The sequence below is a fragment of the Choristoneura fumiferana genome, chromosome 14 (assembly GCF_025370935.1).
Source record: "Choristoneura fumiferana chromosome 14, NRCan_CFum_1, whole genome shotgun sequence".
Lineage (NCBI taxonomy): Eukaryota > Metazoa > Arthropoda > Insecta > Lepidoptera > Tortricidae > Choristoneura > Choristoneura fumiferana.
Genome location: NC_133485.1, coordinates 19,614,449 through 19,636,735, shown reverse-complemented (window position 1 = coordinate 19,636,735; position 22,287 = coordinate 19,614,449). Strand labels below are relative to the sequence as shown.

The 22,287-nt window shown below is 42.8% G+C and overlaps 1 protein-coding gene across 1 annotated transcript; it reads left to right on the top strand.

The window, feature by feature from the left end:
• Nucleotides 1–1,016: 1,016 nt before the first annotated feature.
• On the top strand, nt 1,017–20,876 carry Taz (tafazzin, phospholipid-lysophospholipid transacylase). Its single transcript, XM_074098111.1, has 6 exons — nt 1,017–1,334; nt 4,690–4,815; nt 11,131–11,285; nt 14,742–14,825; nt 17,850–18,049; nt 18,528–20,876. Exons 1-6 carry the CDS (start codon nt 1,220–1,222, stop codon nt 18,793–18,795), a joined length of 948 nt encoding a protein of 315 aa, XP_073954212.1. The 5' UTR covers nt 1,017–1,219; the 3' UTR covers nt 18,796–20,876.
• The last annotated feature ends 1,411 nt before the right edge of the window (nt 20,877–22,287 follow it).

Here is a 22,287-nt window from a genome sequence, read left to right as displayed (position 1 = left end):
AAAATCATCGTTCTATTAATGTTTGGAAAGCCCATATCCTGGAAAATTTGAAAAGAAATAAATGCGGGTGCCGCGCGCGGATATAAGCGGCGGCGGCGGCGCTTTGCCGACAGTCGCGCCGCGCCCGCCGCTGCAGTATGCGCGCCCTGGCCGCCCTGGCCGCCCTGGCCGCGCTGCAGCTGGCAGCAGCCTCGCCCGTCGCGACGCGGCACGTCACAGGCGACCGGCCCAGCACCAGCACCAGCACCAGCACCAGCATGAGGCTGGTGCGAGCGCTGCGCAGCACGCGCGTGTTGGTGCAGGCGCCGGCGTCGGCTGCGTGCGCGGGCGCCGAGGGCGCCAGGCGCGACAAGGGCGCCGGCCGCATCTGCCCCACTGAATTGTACGAATTTGTGCTGTGGGGAAAGGACGCGAGAAAACAATTGGGCAACTGATTGCTACATAACGAATGTGGGTTAGGTGAATTTTATTATTCACGTTATTTTCATTTTGATCGTGAATGGTTTATACTTTTATATTTATTTTAGGTCTATTTATTTACAGAATTTTAGTTAGTAGGTTTAGCAAAAAGACTGACTTAGGTAACAGTGATCGCTGAGTTTTGCTATTGAGATAGAGTTCTATATTGTATAAATAATAAAAAATAAAACTTAATTGGTGGCTTTTTTTTGACTGACTTTTCCTGATAGCCTTTAACCTGATAGTTAATGCCCTCATGCAATTATCATCAAAAATCTGTACCTATGCAATTTGCCATAAGGACAGGAATTATCAGAACGTATGTGTATGTGTGTTCGTTGTTTTAGTGGTGGTTATTAAAAGGGATCATGAAGGCTGTGATATAGGCGCTTAATTTTTTACACTTGTACAAAATATTTAATTTTGTTTATAAACAAAAAAGCATTCCCATTTATTTTTCTCACTGTATTGGCATACTTTGTTCTTTAATTTGTCGCAAGTTGCACATTTTTTTCAAAGTTAGGCAAACGAAAAACGCCTGCGGCAGTAAAGCAGCAACACCGACCGAGCTCGGAGCTGTCAGGCGCGCCCTGTCCGTGTCCTGTCACTTTGTCTGTCATTCGTTCATTACTCTCGTTGAACGTACGGTACGGACGAGCTAGGTCTAGCAAAATTGTTTTTCGTCGTAGTGTATTACCTTAAGGATGGTGTTGGTGTATCAGTGAGTGAGCGTGAGTGGGGGGCGCCGCGAGCCGCGACCATGGGGTACGATATCGGCTGGATCATCCCGCGGCTACGCAGCCCGGGCCGCCTGTGGAGCTGCGCCAGCTCCATCACCGTGGCGGTGGTCGGCCTCTTCAGCAAGTTCATCATCGGTGCGTGCCTCCCCCCCCCTTCCCATCAGTTCCACCGTGAGACTGTCACGAGCTCGCCCATGCGGTCCGCGAACCAGTACCTAATCGCTTCCCCATACTACACAAACAAGTTTATTGGAGCCTTAATTGCTGAGAGAATGTTCATATTTGGCAACTGGTTGTTGAATATTTGTCCACAAATAAATATCAATATTGCATTTATTAATTCATGTAAAATAAATATTTTAATGAAAAGAAAGAAAAACATCATTTATTCATGACAAAGTACAAACGAAATAAGTTATAAAAAGACACACATTTGACAAAACTTTTTTTTAAAGAAATTTGTTCTCAGCTGTGGTTTAGGGTATTGTTTAATAGCATATTTTAATTGGTAAAGAAAAGAAATATCTGAGGGTTTTAAATATGTATACAATACATGTCTCTTTATTGATCACCACAATAGATACAATATGTATGTAAATGGTATGTTGGTCAAAAGTGAAGAAAGAAACACGGTTAAATAAATGATTAATTGAACTTATCCTTTTAACACTTACAAATAAAAAGACTAAAAACACAAGTGCAGTGATATACGACGCATCAGCTCTAAGAGAAGTAGTTCAATAATAGTAATAATATAGTTGCAAAGACAAAAAATGAAATGTACTGCATTGGTGGCCCTGGCCACGTGGCCACTGGCAGCGGTGCTCCACTATCAATGCACTTCCTGCTTCACTGGTCAGAATGCATTAATATTGAACAGCTAGTGGCTCTCAACTAGAACTGACTGAATAAATTTAAAACTATTAATGGTTATTAATCTCCTTTGTACAATATTCTGTGATGATTTCTAATTTTGAACATGAAACTACCGTGAGACTCACTCATCCATACTAATATTTAATGCGAAAGTAACTCTGTCTGTCTGTCTGTCTGTCTGTCTGTCTGTCTGTCTGTTACGCTTTCACGCAAAAACCGCAGTACCGATTTGGATGAAATTTGGTACATAGATATAATAGACCATGGAAAGAACATAGGAAAGAAAGAAAGAAAATAATTTATTATAACAGCAATGAAACATAAATTAGTAAATATAACAAAAAGAAGTGTTGCCGCTATAAAAAGGTCCCATAGGCTATCTTTTATTGCGAAAAAGAGGCTTTAAGGGGTTGAAATGGGGGGTAAAGTTTATATGGTGGAAGTTCGTCGCTGTCGGAAATAAAACCATGAAACTTGGCATTTAGGCACTTAATAAAAAATAAGTCGGTGTGTGTTTTAGCTTTTTGAAAATTCGACGTATGAGGGGATGAAATAGGGATGAAAGCTCATATGGGAGGTCGTCATTATCGAAGACAAATCGATGTTTCTTTATGAAACTTGGCATTTGGGCACGTGATAAGAGATAAATAATTGTCACGCGTTTTTTTAAATTCTTCCTGTGTGGGGGTGAAATAGGGGATGAAAGTTTATACATGTAAGATCGTCATTTTTGAAGATAAATCAATGGTTCTTTATGAAACTTGGCATTTGGACACGTGATAAGAGACAAATAGATATATTTTCGAGCATTTTTTTTAAATTCGTCCTGTGTGGGGGTGAAATAGGGGGTGAAACTTTATATGAAGGTCGACATTGTAGAAGATAAATCGATGGTTCTTTATGAAACTTGGCATTTGGGCACTTTGAAAAATAAATAGATATTTGTTCAAGGGTTTTTGAAAATATTACCTACCTGCGAGGGGATGAAATAGGATGAAAATTTATATGGAACGTCGACATTATCACAGATAAATCGATGAATCTTTGTGTTTAGGTATTCGATAAAAACAAAAAAAAACCTGTTAAAATCGACTCGGACTCGCGCACCAGGGTTCCGTGCATAGGTATTTATGAATATCAGTGTTAGCAGAGCTTATTCTAAGCTCATAAGCAAAATGTACGCAATGTGGGGTCATTTTAAATGACTAATTGACATAGACAGTCAGACATGAAAAATTATGATTTTCAGATTTTTCTTATTTATTTTGCTATAAAGGGAATAAAATTTGCTATAAGTAAGAGCTTCCTTTATACAATATTTCAAGTTTCTAGGACAGCCGGAAGTACCCTATAACTTTTTTTCATAGCTTCCGGGACGTTTAGGGTTTTAATTTCAACTCGATACATACCTACTCCGTACGTTTACGGGATAAAGGGTCTTGACAGACAGACGGACGGACGGACAGCAAAGTCAACCCTAAAAAACATTTGTGCCGGCTCTTTTCAAATTTTGAAATTTTTCATACCTACTTGAAAATATGGGGAGAAAGTTCGTAACGAATTCCAAACAAATTTACTATAAGTATATTTATCGGAAATATGTGTAGCTATGCTTAGTAAGAATGCCGTCTTAATTATAATCCTACCCTCCTAACTTACAATACAGGACGTAAGATGTCAAGAGCTCACTATGAAGAATTAGTCCTTTTGTGTTGGCAGGGTAGAATACTTATGTTTTACCAAAGAATGGAAGAACAAAAAAAATAGTTTAGATATAAAGCAATGTATTAAAATAGGTTATTTTCAGTAAACCGTAGAAGTTTCTATCTGCTATTATTGACAGAATAGGTTACCCTATATAAATTAAATACTTTCCAATGTTACTATTCCACGCGGACGAAGTCGCGGGCAAAAGCTAGTATTAAATATAATGACCCAGATAACTCACATCTTAAATGGAGTTTAGCTGGACGTGTTTCGGGCTAATCCGTAGCCCTTCGTCTTTGGAGCAACGTGACTCAGCGGCTGCTGCAACACGCGCACACAACCAGTGTCATTACATCAACATCCAATATTCAGCTTTGTAGACCGGGCTCCAATCGGGCTTAGTCCGCCACTGAGAAGTTGATTGCTCATGTATCATGTAAACAGGAATTGCCTGATTCCTCAAGCAAAATAAAGGTCAAGTAAGGGACACACACACACAGATAAGGGACATGGACCGAGTAACATATCAATCATGTCATCCATATTAATAATGTCAACAATAAGTTTTTGTATCATACATTGTTGTATGACTGCATGACAAGTCGCCTGATGGTCATAAACACATAGATAAGGCGTGCAAGTCATTCATAATCTGCATACCGTGAATACAATCTAAGATTTCAATATATTTTATTATAAGTAAGTACATATATCTTGATAAAAAAATAAAAAGTGGACAACTACAAACAGTTAACAAATGAAGGGCCCTCATAAAATAAGGAAAACAATGAACTATGTATAATAAAACCTGTATCTATTTATGTAATGGTACGACACTGAATCAAACACCATGTATCCCTTGTGAATTGTCAATGAAAAGTAAATGTGTGTTGGTGTGTGTGCGCAGAGTTCCTGAACAAGACGACGGTGTACAACAAGGAGCAGCTGGCGGCGGCGATGCGGCGGCCGCCGGGCGTGCCGCTCATCACCGTCTCCAACCACCACTCCTGCTTCGACGACCCCGGCCTCTGGGGTGAGTGCTGACTGCTGACTGCTGACTGCTGACTGCTGACTGCCCAGTGCGAGCCGCCCGCGCGCCCTCGGCCTACTGCAGAATGGCGCCGCCTTTAGGCGTGCATTGGGTCAATTCCAGCGTAAGCAGCGCCTTGAGAATTTGAATGAATTTTAAGAGTTCACGCCATCTGTTCTCCGTCTTCCGAGTTCCACTTCAACGAGCTAATTCACCTGGCTATGTGGATGCCCCTCGTTCTTCAACGTAAAATAAAAGTACTAGTAGTATATTATTCGGTTTGCAAAGCGGCTGGCGCGTGTCCTTCCACAGGCGCGTGTCAGCCAGCTGAGCGTAAGACGCGGACCGGTATTTTATGTTCAACAATTAGCATTTCGTGTTAGTTTGTTTCGTAACGCGCGGGTCAGATATTGGGAGCGTTACTGGTGAGTGGTGAGGCAACACGCGCCGCGGCGATGCGACGCAACTTGCTGACTGTGCGAAAAACCAGTCGACATTGTTTGAAATGAATTATATTAATAATCTTGTTTGTGTTTCCACGCAGAACTTAGAAGGAATATAATTGTCATGGTTTTTCTTGATTTCCGACTTCGACAGACGAATCCGTTCAAAGATAAATACTAACTTAGTGGCCAAATCGTTTTTTTTTTTTAAATGTAATAATAATTAATAACTTGACAGTTAGGCTGCGGTTCCACCAAAGATATGCGAGGACACATCCTGTGTTGCGATGAATGTGCTTTTCATGAACCAATAGAAAGAAAGTCTTAATTTAGGTACCTGTCCTCGCACAGCACATTTCCAGTGGAAACAGCTGAGCGGAGCGAGCGAGGCGAGGTTGGTAAGTGAAGGCTTTCTATTGGTTCATGAATAACACATTCCTCGCACATCTCTGGTGGAATCAAAAACCTTCTTTTGCTAACCATGTGCTGTGAAAATTAAGAAATACTTTAGGTGCTAACGTCTTCGGCCCCGTCGCCACCAGAGATGTGCGAGGAATGTGTTATTTATGAACCAATAGAAACGCTTCATTTACCTAGCGCGGAGCGACGCTCGGCTGTTTCCACCAGAGATGTGCTGTGCGAGGACATGAAGCGTTTATATTGGTTAGTGTATAGTATACCACACACCTGGAAACTCATCCTCACACATCTTTCGTGGAAACGCCTAAAACTAACGTCGTAAATTAATAACGGTTTTACCGCGCATAATTAATATATTAATTAAGCTATAGGAAAAAAGCTTCATTACATTTAAATTTGTATTTTTAACTGATGTAATACTAGGTATTTATTTGGGGCATGATTTTATTGATCACCTAATAAATGCGTTTTCGGCGACCTCATAAATAATATTTGTTTCTAAAATAGTAGATCTGTCACCTAAATTGAATCACCAAATAATATTAAAACGGTTACTTACCTGAATATTATTTGAAAATTACTCGGAAATAATATTGATCATCAAATAAATATATTGATTTCTTTGGGTTCCAAAATAATAGATGTGTCACTAAAACTGAATCACCAAACCACAGATATGATATGAACAAAGTCCGTGCACAAAAAAAAATGGCTTCCTAAAAATTAATTATAATCACTGGAAAATAATATTGATCATTGAATTGAAATTTGACGATAATGGTATACAATGAATGAAATAATAATAATAATATCTTCTCACAAATTACACCAATTGACCCAGCCCCAAACTAAGCAAAGTTTGTTCTATGGGTGCTAAACAACGGGTAGACATACATATATTCTTGCAAAATTACAGCTTTCTAGCATTGATAGTCCCTGAGCAAAGCCGCGGACGGACAGACAGACAGACAGGGCGAAACTATTTGGGTTCCGTATTTGCCATTTTGGCTACGGAACCCTAAAAACCGCATTCAGCTCGGTGCACTCGTTTAAGAGCTACGGTGCCACAGACAGACACACAGCGGTCAAACCTATAACACCCTCTTTTTGCATCGGGAAATCCATAAATATCATGAGAATCGATTGCGAGGAGGAAAGCCCAAAATATTTTTTGTACAAAAGCATTTTTGTACAAGCTGAAAGGAGACGCTTCGCTCGCGCTTCGCCGTTGCTTGGTCAATGATCTTGAAGTTTTGGCTAGATGGCAGCGCAGCGGCCGTGGTAACGCTGAAGTAATTGAAGCAATATTTCCTTACGTGATTACAACCCACAGATTACTCCCGTGAGCTACTACGGTCATGCGACTGTTATATTACAGTCAATTTAAATAGAATAAAATTAAGAGCATTGGAAAGATAAAGATGTTCTTGAGTGAACGATAGGTCGTCGCGCGTCCATGCAGTGCGCGGCGCGACTGGCAGCAGGGAGGTTGGAGTGGCTCGGTGCCTGCCGCCAAAAGGCAAAAGCAAAAGCTTTTAGTTTAACTTTGACGCAAATTAGCGTCTGCGGCAGAGGGTAGGTTTGGGTAATCCTTTGATGACAAACAAACTGGTGCCCGCCGCGGCAGTCGCGCCGCCCGTCGTCCGCTGATAGCGGCGCTTATCTTAATCTGTGATTGATACTGATAACTCTCCCGTCCCACTATCTGCGTCGCTTGCTTATTGTTTTCAAATTTCGTACGCGTCAATTTATTATCTTGAGCCACTATTGTAGGAAGGGTCGTTTGATACGTCTGATAACCTCCTAACGCCCAGAGCCCTTTATAAACGACATACTGTAATTTGAACATCACTCTATCATAAATGGCATAAAGTTTGATGTTCATAAATCAAAAATTTGACATTGGCGTTAGGAGGATAAGTCTTATTTGGCTCCGTTTACGCCATTTAAACTAATCACTTATTAGTATCAGCAAGATTGGCATGATTGGCTGACCGTTTCTTTCGTCTCTTGTGTTAGGACTGTTAGGGTCACCGTCACCAGCACCAACATGTGACACAATAAAGCGTGTATAAATATCCGATAGGACTCCATTTCTAGGGTCGGTAGGACGTCAGATATTTTTGCACGCTCCGCTGTGCCAGATATTAATTCAGGTGCTTGTACTCATACAATTTGATCACGAGCCAGCGACCTTCCGTCTCCGTCGGCGCTGGTGGCTGGTCACTCTGATCAGCCTAAACTTGATAATTATAATCTGATGGCGAATCGTTGCTTGTTATGCTAATCGATATGCTAGGTGTGTGCCACGATAGCGTGTGGTCCCGTCAGACAATAAAATCTGACAGAGTAATTAGATAGCTTGCTCGCAACATACAGGGAAAAAAACACACTGATGTATACATATAAATATTTCAGGAATACTTGAAATATGTACGTATACATACGTGTATACGTCGCGTGCTTATGATAAACAAAGACTCGTTTGTTGCTAATCACGGTAGGTATGTACATGAACGTGCATCAGTCAGTAACCACCTACACAAATGCTTTGGTTATTAGACGTACCAGAATTTGTATGTAAAATACGTACTTAAAGAGTATACTTCCAAAATGCGCAAACGGAGTTGTGAGGTAACAGCTAGACAATAATCGGTGGTAGGTAGGTATCTATTTGACATTAAGCGAATATGTATATTGAGTTGAGGAGCAAAATTTAGTAAGTTTAACTTTTTGGTAAAAATTACATTTTTCATACAAGTTTTTTTTGCTGATTGTACTTTTTGTTGACTGTACTTGTATTGTCACCCAAAGATTTGCATGCCAAATTTCAAGTCGATGCCATTAACCGTTGAAGAGTTCCGTTCCGTCCTGTGGCCGGACTACCAGCAGGGCTACAACGAAACTCGAAGTTCGTATCGTACCGTCCCTCTCGCTCTCGTATTAAATAGTATAAGTGTCAAAGGGACCGCACGACACGAACTTCGAGTTTCAATTTTCGTAGTAGCCCTGCAGGATGTCACTACCTGATTATTGTATTGTCACGCAATTTACATAAGTATACCAAATATCAAGTCAATACAACTACTGAAATTTGGTCGAATTTAACTCGCAAGATTTGATTACAGACAGACAGACATACAGACAACGGGATAGGTGAAACTAAATAAAAACTTGTAAAAGATTAAATATTTTGGAGTTTCTCAGATTATGTGAATGAACCCATACGTGTAGAGTAGACTTGACCTAGTTTGATCGCAGCGGAGACCGCGATATCTTGCGTTGACGTCACGGCGTGTCGTAATCGTAACGCGCGAAGAGGCGCGGCGCCCGCGACCAGTGGCGTAGCTATCGTATGGCCAGGTGGTGCAGTGCACCAGGGCCCCGGCCCCGGCCCCGGAGCTCAGGGGGCCCTTTAACCTAAGCTTTGAAAAAAAGAGGATAAAAAAAAACTTGTGAGCAGGCTCGAACGCTTTTTTAATGTTTTGAAACGTTTTGGAAGGCCAATATAAGTTCATGCTACGTGGAAAGAGGTAGTGATGGCCCAATTCTTTGTCCATGCACCGGGGCCCTTGTCCACCTAGCTACGCCACTGCCCACGACAGCAACTGACTGATAGTTATAGTATAGTGCGTGGAGTACGCGGCGCTGCTGGTCGCTGCTGCCGCCGGCAAAGCCTCCGACAACTACTCAGACTGATTCGTTCAAATTAGGATAGTCTAGTAAATAGTACCTACGCCGTGCCCTGTCCGGTTTTAGGTAAGACGGACACATCTTTTCCCGTGCGTGTCTTAAAAGTGACTGAGGTACCCAATGTGAGTGGGCAGCAGAGCTCATTGTTGCCAACTGCGCACTCCGGACTCCAGCGCGGAGTGGAAGGCAAGGGAAAGGAAACCATGCACTATTTGCCCATGAAAATCCTCATAAAGGTTCGCGATAAACCACAGTGTATATATATTTATAGGTGGTCTCGCTCTCGCGGTACTGCAGTCGCGAGTCGCGGGTGACGCGTCGAGTCGAGACGAGCAGTGGTCGCGTTACGTTGTTTCAATTGCGTGCGCCCTCGTGCGTCGTGCGCCCCAGACAATCCGCGATATTAAAAACTATGCCTGGAAAATATTGTGCAGTGTATAGCTGCTTGAACACGGATTATTCGAAACCGGGGCTTTCATTTTTAGGGTTCCGGAGCCAAAATGGCAAAAACGGAACCCTTATAGTTTCGCCATGTCTGTCCGTCCGCGACTTTGCTCAGGGACTATCAATGCTACAAAGCTGTAATTTTGCACGAATATTTACGTAAACTATGCCGACAAAATGGTACAATAAAAATTTCAAAAATAATTTTTTTTAGTGTGCCCGACCCGACCGAGCCCTGCATTACGTAGCCTCGCGCCACGCCTGTGCCTGTGCGTCACGCTCCTTATTTTATATGGGAGTTTAGTTTACACATTTAACAAAAATACACTTAAACTATATAGTTTGCTAATGTCGTTAGGAATTCGAAACAAAAGATCGTCTTTCTTTTTCGTTCTCGTCGAATCGACGTCGTTTGAATCGTCAAGATAACGAAGAAAACCGACGAGTCACGAGCAACATTAACACTCTAGTTGTACTAAGCTGTATGTAGAGTTAAATTCTGCGGCACCCCGTGGGTATACCGGTTTATGGGTGAATCAGTGGTTGGAGTATTAAAGACTGTAAAAAAAGCGTTATTTACTAATAAACTAGTCTATCTATCTCTTTTTTGATAAGAATAAAAATAATTAGATTTATTGACACAATTATCATTATTGATAATACAGATATTGTGGCCTAGTTCTGTAAATGCGCGGGGAAAAGGCTTAAAATGTAAAAGTACATTGAATTCGTAGCCAAACAATCAGACGCGATCACAGGGGGTACCTGCTTATCATAATGTTAATATATATAATTAGTCCCAAGTGTCTAGAAACTTGCAAAATAGTATGTAAAAGAAACGCGAGCGCCAGACACCTATTTGGTGGCAGCAGCGAGCCCTGGCGATGGCGAGTGCTGCCGGTGCCGAGTGGAGCACAGTCAAACAGCAAAAGCGCTAGTATCCGACGGTTTTAACAGATGCCACGCCGGCTCTATGCTTCCGAACATGCCTGCGTAATTCTTCATTCTCTCCGCCAAGTGATTCATTGCGTGATTGACTGTGTATTCGACAGACATCGGGAAGAGCATGATCTGTCCACGGCACCAGGCTCTCGTGGCGTTATCACCGTGGTCGACTCAGTAAGAGTTCATCTCTGTTTCCACCGGAGATGTGCGAGGAATGTGTTATATTAGTATTAACCAATAGAGACGCTTCATTTACCTCGTTTCGCTCCCCTCAGCTGTATCCAACAGAGATGTGGTGTGCGAGACGAGTTAAATGAAGTTCTCAGTCGGGTCGGAGAGCAGTATGTGAGGCGTGTTGTTTTGGTTGTGTCAGGCGTGCTGGAGTGGGGCACGCTGGGCGGCGCGGGCGGGCGGCGCATGCGCTGGTCGCTGGCGGCGCACGACATCTGCTTCACCAACGCGCTGCACGCCGCCTTCTTCGCGCTCGGCAAGTGCGTGCCCGTGCAGCGCGGCGCCGGCGTCTACCAGGTGACAACACAACACACTCGCTGAGTCCACTGTTGGACATAGGTATAGGCCTCCCCAATAGACCTCCACATTTTTTGATTGGAAGCGGAATTTTTTTTTGTATGCGAAAACTTGCCATTTGATTGTGTCAGAAACGTTACGCAGTAGACCCTCAGTCAGTCAGTCATCCGTCCATCTCGCTTACTTGCTTGCTTGGTGACAAATAATTCGCAAGTCTTAAAGTAACTATCACGAGAACACGTTGGAAAATTTCGCCGTTAATTACAAGCTTACGAGGCGGTGAGAAGGTACAGCACGCGCCCCAGACAGGCGAAGACCCGGGTTCGATTCCTGGCACATTATTTGCGTTTTTCAAATGTGTTCAATTTACATTATCACAAAATGTGTGTAATGTAGTACACAAACTGGTGACTATTTACCGGACGTACAATACCGACATCGAAATACCGTCATGATATTTTGTGACACGCCCATAGAAACTCTTGTCAGATTGACATCAGTTTGTATGGGTGTACACGAAATATCGGGTCGGTATTTCCATGTCGGTATTATCCGTGCCGGTAAATAGTGTCACCCACACAAACCTCTTTATTTTAGCCCTGAAAACCAGATAAATTTTGAAATAACTACAATATTAGGTTTTTATTTATTTATTTAAAACCAACAGCTTGTAAAACAATATGATTATGAAAATAGTGACACATAGCCAATTACCTACCAAAATAATATTACGTAAGTTAATCGATTGAGTAGCAAAATAAATGACGTCACAGACCTCCGGCCGGTCAAAGTTCAGACGGCAAAAGAATGACAATTGATTGGTTTTGTCAACTAAGTACCGAATATTATTGTGTCTGTGTTACGACAAGCGGGGTCGCGCCGCCCGGGCCGGGGCCGCGAGGGCCGCGACCCGCCGTCTGTACACTCGACTCCCGCGCGCGGCGGGTTCACTGCCAGCCCGTGTGCCAGTGCCAGGCCAGGCCAGGAGTGACATAAGACATCCACAATGAGCGACCCACTTGCTCCAATTTGTGCGTCAACCTGTAATTTATGCGCGGCTAAACGCGGCCGACGCTCACGCGGAACCTTATTGCGCAATGAACCGCCTGCGCCTGCGCACACATTTTCACCTACCTACTTGTTGTTAACAAATATAACGGGTGTTTAGCACGGACTCCAAACAGTGAGTCGTTATTTTTGCTTTGTCGTCAATGTGTCAATCCAAATCCAAACTAGGATGTAAATGCGAATGTAACACTGTCCGTCTGTTACCTTTTCATTTTTAAACGGCTTAACCGATTGTGATGAAATTTGGTATGGAAATAGTTTGAGAGAATAGAATAGTACAGAAAAAAAACTGTGTACTAAGTTTTATATTTCTTTGAGTGCCTAGATACAGTGCATACGCTCTGAAATCATTAGTATGTAGCACTAGTAAACTTTAATATCGCTAAAAGAAAATGTTTTTTATAAACATTTCATATTTTGAGTTGTTCATGGTAATTTTACCTGATGTGATGTTTAATTGAATTTGAGAGAACGATACAAAATCCATACTAATATTATAGATGTGAAAGTGTGTGTGTTTGTATATTTGTATGTTTGTGTGTCCGTCTTTCACGTCGAAACGGATCGACGTGATTATTGGCATAGAGATAGTTTATGGGCCCGAGAGTGACGTGAGTAAAGAAAGAAAGAAAGAAAGAAAATAATTTATTTATAACAGCAATGAAACATAAATTAGTAAATATAACAAAAAGAAGTGTTGCCGCTATAAAAAGGTCCCGGCTCAGCATATCGCTGGTTGAAAACCAGCACTGGTCGCTAGTAGAGAGAGAGAGAGAGTAGCTACTTGTTATCCCGGAAAAATGCACAGTTCCGGGAACAGCGCGCGATAACCGAATTACACGCGAGCGAAGCAAAAGCTAGTAACTAAATAATATAAAAAAATATTGGAGATGGCAACATATTTCTATTACTCGTAACAAAGCTAGAACATACTCGTATTATGGACACGCATGAGCATGGCCAGTACCGAGTACCGAGTACCGAGCGCATGCGGCGACCAACATCTGATTCTGAAACAACACTGAACAATACTGAATCACAATGACATACCAAAATTAGTGCACTGATTAGAAATTTGCCCGGTAGATATAAATTTGCTCTAGGGTCAAGTGGCCAACAATGAAACACATAAAATTCAAAATCTCATAAATCTTTTGTTTTGACAGATAGAAGTCTGAATTTTTAACAGTACTTAGGTAATTTTATTGGGTTCAAAAAAAAAATTCAAAAATATTTATTTGCATAAACAAGGGTATAAATTGGTCTTACATAATGTCATAGGTTGCATTCCTTGTTTTGCCATAGTATGGCGTACAAATATTTATAAAATCACATTATCAATTCTAACAGATCACATGCTTACATTTTTTTTTCGGGTGACATATACAGTATTCTTTAGGAATGTGTTGTAAGTCATCAAAAAAATAAAAAGTAAAAAATGGGAAATGAAACATTACATATTTAACAATGAAACGTGAAAACGAATATAATCTGTTTCATAATTTTAAGAGTTATTTATGTAATACGTATTTATGTAAATGCACGAATAAAATCAAAACAGTTTTAATTACTTTAACTTTAATCAGCCTCATTAAATATCCCATGCGTAAATGTTTCATTGTTGACTACCTGAGGTATTTTTTATTAACCTCGAATTTATGCCTGCTAAATTGTGTCACTTTAACACGTGATATAGTCCACGATAATTTACGAAACATGTTTAATGTTAGGAGAGTATAATTTAATAAAAAATCTACAAAAAATTCTAAAAAATAATACTTGACAATAATACTGAAAAAGCTCCGTAGACACGTATTCCCCACGTGACGCTGATGCAAACTGGAGCATAGTGGGGGGTTCTCAAGGGTGTCTTTGTGCGATATAGTGCACGATCTGGCAACGTGGCACTTTAGAAATATCACAATGTTTCACTGTGTACCTAAGTTTTATTGTTGGACACATGACATGACCTACATAAATTCATATAGGTAAAATAAATACAATGAATATCAACTGAATAGTTAATGCTATGTCACGTAGCATATCAGCTCACAATTAATTGTTATAAAAAATCTATGGTTGATATGTACAGTTATCAACTTTAGGGTGATCCTAGATGAGAGTGTGTATACTGGGGGTGATATAGACCACATATTTGGCTGATGGTACAGTCACCAGCATTAATATCTGCCACAGCGGAGCGTGCAAAAATATCTGACACGTCCTTCCGGCCCTATAAATAGAGTCGTATCAGATATGCACGCCTGTTGTGTCAGATATTGGTGCTGGTGACTGTACATACGGGACAGTTGCCTTTGTGTCTGTGTGTGTGTGTGTGTATGTATGGTGCAGCCGTAACGATGGCAATGAATGCGTGTCGTGTTGCAGCCGGCGATCGACTTCTGCATCGAGCGGCTGACGCGCGGCGAGTGGGTGCACATCTTCCCCGAGGGCCGCGTCAACGTCAACAAGGTAACCGCTTGACACCCCACCACACCCCACCTCACCACACCCTACCATCCTACCAGTACGTACCTAAAAAATACAGTCAAACTAGTTCGGAACTCGAAACAGAAGATCGGTTTTCTTTTTCTTTCTCATTTGAATCTTCAGGAACACAGAAAACCGACAAGGCATCGGCATTCTAGTTGTAGGTAGGTACTGTACTAATGTTGTAAATACGTAAGTTAGTTTTAACCTTTGTCCTCATTTGCACCTCAGGTGAGATAGGGGGCAATCACGGTCAGAAATATAAGAAAAAAAAGTTTCTAGGAGCGTGCGTGGACGGACCTGAATGTAGCATGTAGACAGCTGGACGTCTGGAATAACACACAGGCTACTTTTTAGTTTGATATTCCTTCCGAGATCACAAAGAGGCCCAAAATCTTAACCTCTAAGTATAAAAACATATGACAGACTGTTCGTCATGCAACGTAAATGGAGCTCACATTGTTATATTTCGGGAATTCCCTTAGGAAAATCTCTAAATTTCAATTCGATGGCCAAATGTCATGGTTTACGTTATAGAATTCGTGGTCTATTGCTAGTCAAAGTTAACGAATGCTGAGCGGCGTGCGCCCGCGCCTCGACGACATTCCTCCGACGGTTTTAACCGCGCTCCGGCTTAAAAATAACCATTAGTTGGTCAAACGGCGGCGCGTGTCTGAAGTGAAGCGGGGCGCGCGCTTCTATTCAGGACATTAAACTATTGTCTGCGGTCTGCCATTAGCAGAGGAGTTCTCGAAGCCTATGTTTAAGTAGGTAAACCAGAAAAATGCTTATAAATAAAGATCTGCTCTGCTATCACTTGAAGCAGTGAAAAAAATCTAACTTTACCAACGCACATTATTGAACATCTATATATTCAATTTAATAATTGTATATAGGAACTCGTGTTTGACAAATAAACTAATATTTATTTATCTTTATCTTTAACGCAATCAAAAGATAGGTACGGTCGTAAGAATAAGGCAGTTGGGTTTTTGATTTTTTTAAATTCCTGTCTAAAATTCTATTTCAATATTTACAATTACTTAGCCCATCATACGAGCAAAACAAAGGATATACATGTATACTCGTAAGTTGGTCTCGATATTATTGAAACAAGGAAATGCTCAATGGTCAGGAAGGAGAGAGCGACGAAACGGCGACGGCGGAATAATCGATTGGTCCAATGGATCCTTCCGCCATGCGCCATCGTCCCGCGGGACACTTTGATGGGATATTTACGTTCCCAGCCAAATATATTAACTGGTGACGCGGTCACGCGGCCACGCGGTGGCGCGGTGGCGCGTCGAGCCAAGTTCAGGCCAAGAAAAAGGAACTGGCGATGGCGATACCAATTACGATGCCATTTCGTCATATTTATATTGAAATGAGAATGAATGAGATAGATTAATCAATCATGCTATAACATCTGAATCAATTTCGATGAAATTTACTATGGATATAGTTTAGTCCCGGCGCAGACTATAGGATATCTTTTATTTTGGAAAATATCAGAAGCCGCAGAAGAGCTAGTAATTAATAAATATCGGTTTTACTGATAAGCGGCCATCTTGCGGCTGTTCTGCGACTTGTTTGAGTTATTTAACGCGCACCGCGGACGCTGATTACGCCATTGTTTCCCGAGAAAGCACAAATGATTAATGATTCGAGTAATTATGTCGCGCTGGACAATGTCCGCGAACAAAAGGGAAGCTGGCAAATGCGTAATCCACCAAGTGCTTTACCATTTTTTATGATACATATTTCCTACATCATAATAAAAACAATAAGGCTGATTGTCATATTGACTTGTAAAAGAAAATAGCCTTTGATGTTTTGAGTTTCACAACCGACATTGATCCTTAGGCGCAAGCCGCACAGAAAAGACGTGGACATTAGCCGCTCGCGTGGCGGTTGAGATTTCGGGATTTTATTATAAATATAATAGACGTACGCGTACATCTCCAAACCGTGGTCGTGGTGTTACCGGAACAAAGAGTAGCCCGTGTTATCCCAGATGTACTTAGTTGCTATTGCGGAGTACCTACCTACCTACCGGGAGGTACACTAATCACTACAGAAACCGTTGTCATTGATCTAACTTTGTACAATTTAACTTTTGGAATCCTAAAACTTAATCAGCTGCTAACTAAAGGACGTCGATGTAATAACTTTAATTACCAAATTATTGAGCGATCGCAAATTATATCTCACACCACCAATGCGATGAGGTTTGTCGTTTATTTCTGAGTCCTATTCGATTGCCTCAATTCGTAGCGCGCGAATGTGAACACTGAAGTTGCGAGGAATGTGTTTTGCATTGACCAATAGAAAAGCTTCATTTGCCTATCCTCGCCCAGTACGGCTCTGGTGGAAACAGTGAGTGGAGCGAGTAAATGAAGCGTTCATGGTAAACACGTCCTCGCACATCTCTGGTCGCGACGCAGGCTAACTCCCTCGACGACTGCGTGGAAGTTTCCGAGACATCGTGCGCTCGTCACGAGGCGCGTTGCGCGGCTTGTGCAAGTCGAGTGTCCAAGCACACTATGCCGAAGTTACGCTACGGAACTACTACGAAACTCGAAATTCGTGTCGTGCTGGCCCTCTGACACTGATACTGTTTAATACGAGAGCGAGAGGGACGGTACGATACGAACTTCGAGTTTCGTAGTAGCCCTGCTGATCGTACATTCCGACGTATGTGATTAATAATTGTAAGTAAATAATAAAAATAAAATTAGAAAGTAATAATTTTGGCGCGGAAACTTTGTGACATAAGTTCGGCGTGATCACGCTTGCAATGCTGTTCCAACATAAGTATTTGCCGAAATCACGACATTGGCCCAATTGCATAACAAATTACAAGCTATACAGTATACTATTTGCTTGTAATTTCGGTAAACGTGTAAGAATCGAAACAGCATGGCAGACGTGATTTCGGCAAAGTGTGTGTGTGTTGGCGTGTCGCTTGCAGTAGGTAAGAGTGTGTGTGTGTGTGTGTGTTCGCAGGAGCATATCCGGTTCAAGTGGGGCGTGGGGCGCATGATCTGGGAGTGCTCGGCGGCGGGGCGCGCGCCGCTCGTGCTGCCCGTGTGGCACGAGGGCATGGACGGCGTGCTGCCCAACCAGGAGCCCTACCGGCTGCGCGCGCGCAAGCGGGTCGTGCTCGGGGTGGGCGCGCCCGTGCCGCTCGCCGCGCTGCTCTCCAGGTACAGTGGGCATGGACGGCGTTCTGCCCAATCAGGAGCCATACCGTTTGCGCTGTCTTATTTAGTGCTAGGATAGCGATAGCCGAATTCTACGCGCACGAAGTCGCGAGTGACGGCTAGTTAACTGCATAAAAACTCAGTTGGAAGTTAAGCTTTGTTGTGAGTTTTGATCAAAGATGTTACCCATCAGTCGCGTCGAAGAGAGGCACCGCCAGAAGCGAGCGTTGCCGAATGCTGGCACTTATGGGCGTTTTTTAGCGTCTCAATCATAAATGTATGGATTGTTATTGTTTGTTTATTTATTTTCTCGCAATGGTCGTGAAAACATAATGTTGAATTTAGTCGCGACTAAAAGTACGATAGATGAATTCGCATTATCGAAGGCCGACTCGATTTCCAGCCTCTACAATAATGTACTATTGTATCGAGCATAACCAATAAAAGGAGAGAAGCGTAATGAAGCGCTCTCGTGTCGCAGGTTAAAGGAGTGCGGCGCGAGCGAAGAGGAGTCGCGGCGCGCCATCACGGAGCGCGTCCAGAGCGAGCTGCTGCGGCTGAGGGCGGCCACGCACGCGGCGCTGCGGCGCACGCTCGGGACCGCCCCGCCGCCGCCCTCGCGCACCCCGCCCCGCTGGCGCCCCGCCCGCCCCGCTGGGGGAGCCGCCCGCCCCGCTGGGGGAGCCGACCGCCCCGCTGGGGGAGGCGCCCGACCCGCCACAAGCCAACGGACACGCCCAGAAGGATAAGGACCTCTAGGCGCGCCCCGTCTGGTCCAGCTCTCCGCTCCCACTGATTCCGTTATCAGTTAGTTCCGTTACTGGAACTGGTTGGGATTTTATTCCCAGTGACATTGAATCAAAGTTCTTAGCCGATGGAACCGGTTGGACTCTTTTATTCGAGCACTTTGGATTAGAGATGCAGTTTCATTTGTACTTGGAGAGAGAGACCGATGCTCCGCTGACTTCAACACTTCAATACCGCAACCGGAACGAAACATTCCAACTGGTTCCATCGATAAAACTTAGTGGGAATTCGCGCCGGGTCTCTGTCCCGCGCCGCGGCCGGCGCCGGCGCATTATTAGAGCGTTTTCAGATTATCCGATCCGATATCGCATCATATTTCATACATTTTGCTTGGCCCGATATCGTATCGGCGTCCGATACCTAATATATCGGATCGGATAATCTGAAAACGCTCTTACGGCGCGGCGCCCCTAGCTAGTTAGCTAATTTTAAGATAATATCCTTTTAGTGTTCCGTTCCCTTAGTCCTTTATTCCCGCAGCCCGGTCGTGTGCGTGTGAGCGTGCTTGTGTGAGTGTGTCGGTGTCTCTGTGTGCGGCGTGATGTCTGTGTGCGCGCGCGCCCCTCGCGGGTCGCGGGTCGGACGCGCGCCAAACGTAACATATTATTTTATAATGGAGTTTTTAAAGTATTTTTTACAAACGTTTACCCCTTCGTGTACCGGCGTCGCGCCCGGCGCCGGGTGCGACAGCCGCCATATTGTCTGCACCAAAGACGTTTTATAGCGAATTATATCGATCCGTTTTGACCCTGATCTACGAGTATTTTTTCACATTATTTAAATCATGTAAATATTAGGTGGGCGGGCCGCGACGCCGGCCGCCGGCCCGGGCACCGGTCCGGCAGACGCGGGCGGCCGGCGCCGCGGCCGGAGGGCGTTTCTTAACGTAGGTAGGAGTTTATACATTTGTAAAGTTGTGTCGGGTGGTCGGCGCGCTCTGGGCACAAATAGGTTACCTTAAGTATAAGTGGTGGAATCTTCCAACGGGTTGCCCGATTTTTGTGACGGCGTAATATTAATCAAATTTGTGTATTAAATGATTGTCGACGCGCTGAACTGTGCGCGCCCGGGACATCTTCTGGGATCCAAGACCGGTTACTGCCTCGATTGATAATGATAATGACATTTAGTTTACTATACAAGTACCAAAACTTGGTTGCCATGTACTGTACGTAAGGTACACACCGAGAAACACTGAAGTAGCCAAAAAAGACGAAGCTCAAAGGAATCTACGGTTTTACTAAGGAATGGCATATCAATACTATGTAATTGACGTGTCCAGTCGTGGTTTCGGCCGCAGCTGATTCCTCTGCTCCGTCTTTGTTTCGATTGGAAACATTTTAATAATGTTTACTGTGTATTTTTTATAAAATATAGCACCCTTACTAATAAAATGCATCGGTATTATAGGTACTTTATTTACATTTTGGTCTTGAGTTCGAGAAGATACATTCAAGGAGTAGGCCCCATTTGTTCTATACAAGTGATACATTCGGTACGATCTTGTACTCAGTTACTTTACAGATTTACATTCCTAGAACAAATGAGACCTGCGCCTCCTAGAGCAAAGGAAGCGGGTCGGGTACCTTGCAGTGTAAAGCCTTGGTCCGGCGTGTAGGGTTTACTAATGTTTCGGCGAATAATTTTTGGCAACCTGTTTCATTTCCCAAAACTGTAAATATTTCAGGATTTTTATAAAACTAACCTAACCTAACCTAAAGGGTTCTACACGATGGCCCTGAAATAAATCCTGAAATATTTACTGTTTTAGAGTTTGCAAAATGAATAGTTGCGAAATGAAACAGGTTGCCAAACGTTACGTGGACAGCCGCCGCGCAGTCGCGGGGGGGGGGGGCATGACGACTTGTCTTAGATTGTGGTCGAGCTTGTCTTGCCCCCCACCGCACGGTGGTCCATGCGTTGCCTCCCAGCGAACTGTCCGCTGGCGGCTGCGACCCGCTTTTTGATCGTTGTTAAAAAATATATTTCGTAAATAAAAATTGATGGACTTCAATTTTCAAAATGTCTTTTAATTCAACACCTCAGGGCCGTTACAGCCAGACTGCAATCTAAATGCAATGTAAGGATTGTTCATACATTTGAACCGCGGCTAGCTTGCACATTTGCCCAACTGCAATGGAAAATACAATACATTACAATGGGCAGTCTACAGTTACGATGCAGTGTAAGTGCAGTCCGCCTGCAACGGTCCTAACCTCGCAGGGATATATCAAACGACAATTTCAATATTAAAAATTGTAATTTCAGAAATTCATACATATAAATGCAAATTATACAATACGTGGTCTTCTTGCGGTGCGTAAAGACCAAACGAACAAACATAAGTTCTATGTATAGACCACACAAATCTACACAAAAATTCCACCTTGCTACCATTACTATAAGGTAAATACGGAACCCTAAAAATAAATTGAATTTCTTACAAATTTATATAATTTTCTTTTAAATTACTCTTTTTAATGCAAATATTATAAAACTACATAGGTTAATAATTTTGTAGTAGCATGTAATTGGCGAGATTTGAACAAAGGTCTTAGTATAAACGAGAGAACGTATTAAAGCATTCTTTCGTCGCTTGGCGGTTTTTGTTGTCTCGTTTCCGCTCTTCATACTCTTTTGGTCCAAATAAGAAATTCCTGCTCGGACTCATTATTTTGGTCTAAACGCACCTTAACAAACCCAACGCCGTGTCCAGTCGTCTACAAAGTTAACTGCCACGGAAGCTGTCCGGTACCTAACCTACCCTAGCCGACACCGGCATGGAGTAGAAATCAAATAAATACGCACCTGTCACGTTTTTGACGTAAATTATTTGAAGGTAACAATTTTCTGCCATCCGATGTTTACTCTCAATCAATGGTCGTCCGTCATCCCGTCACCGCGCCAGGCCTCACTACAACATTAAGATTGGTTTTTTGGAATCTTTTTGTATTTTTTATTTCAATTCCAATTTTTACTTTTACGGTCATCCGTAAAACCTAAATTGAAAATACGAACTGAAATATAGATGCACAGAAAAACCGGAAAACACTCACTGCTTAAGTGGCTAAAATAAGAAACAAACAAGCTGAGATATGATGTGCATAGGGGAAATTCGTGTCTGTACCATTGACCATCAGTGGTGTAGCGGTATAGCACGCAGTACGGAATACCGAGGACCTGGGTTCGATTCGCAGTGATGGTCTTATTTTTCTGGTTTTTCTGTGCATCTATATTTCAGTTTGTATTTTCAACTCACTAACTTATCATCGGTGATCGCAATAAGCAGACTCACTTTGCGGGAACAAGTAATATAATAGAGTTGTAAAACAAGGGCCGGATTTAGGGGCTATAGCCCCGGAGCCTCCACTAAAGGGGCCCCCACAATAGACTTCCAATTTTTTTTCGCTGTTTATCTTTACCAATTTGCTCAA

Excerpts from the sequence above, each read along its gene's own strand:
- Taz (XM_074098111.1), top strand. The coding sequence starts at position 1,220 with ATGGGGTACGATATCGGCTGGATCATCCCGCGGCTACGCAGCCCGGGC. Across the intron at positions 1,335-4,689 it reads CTTCAGCAAGTTCATCATCG|AGTTCCTGAACAAGACGACG; the intron begins GTGCGTGCCTCC and ends GTGTGTGCGCAG. Across the intron at positions 11,286-14,741 it reads GCGGCGCCGGCGTCTACCAG|CCGGCGATCGACTTCTGCAT; the intron begins GTGACAACACAA and ends GTCGTGTTGCAG.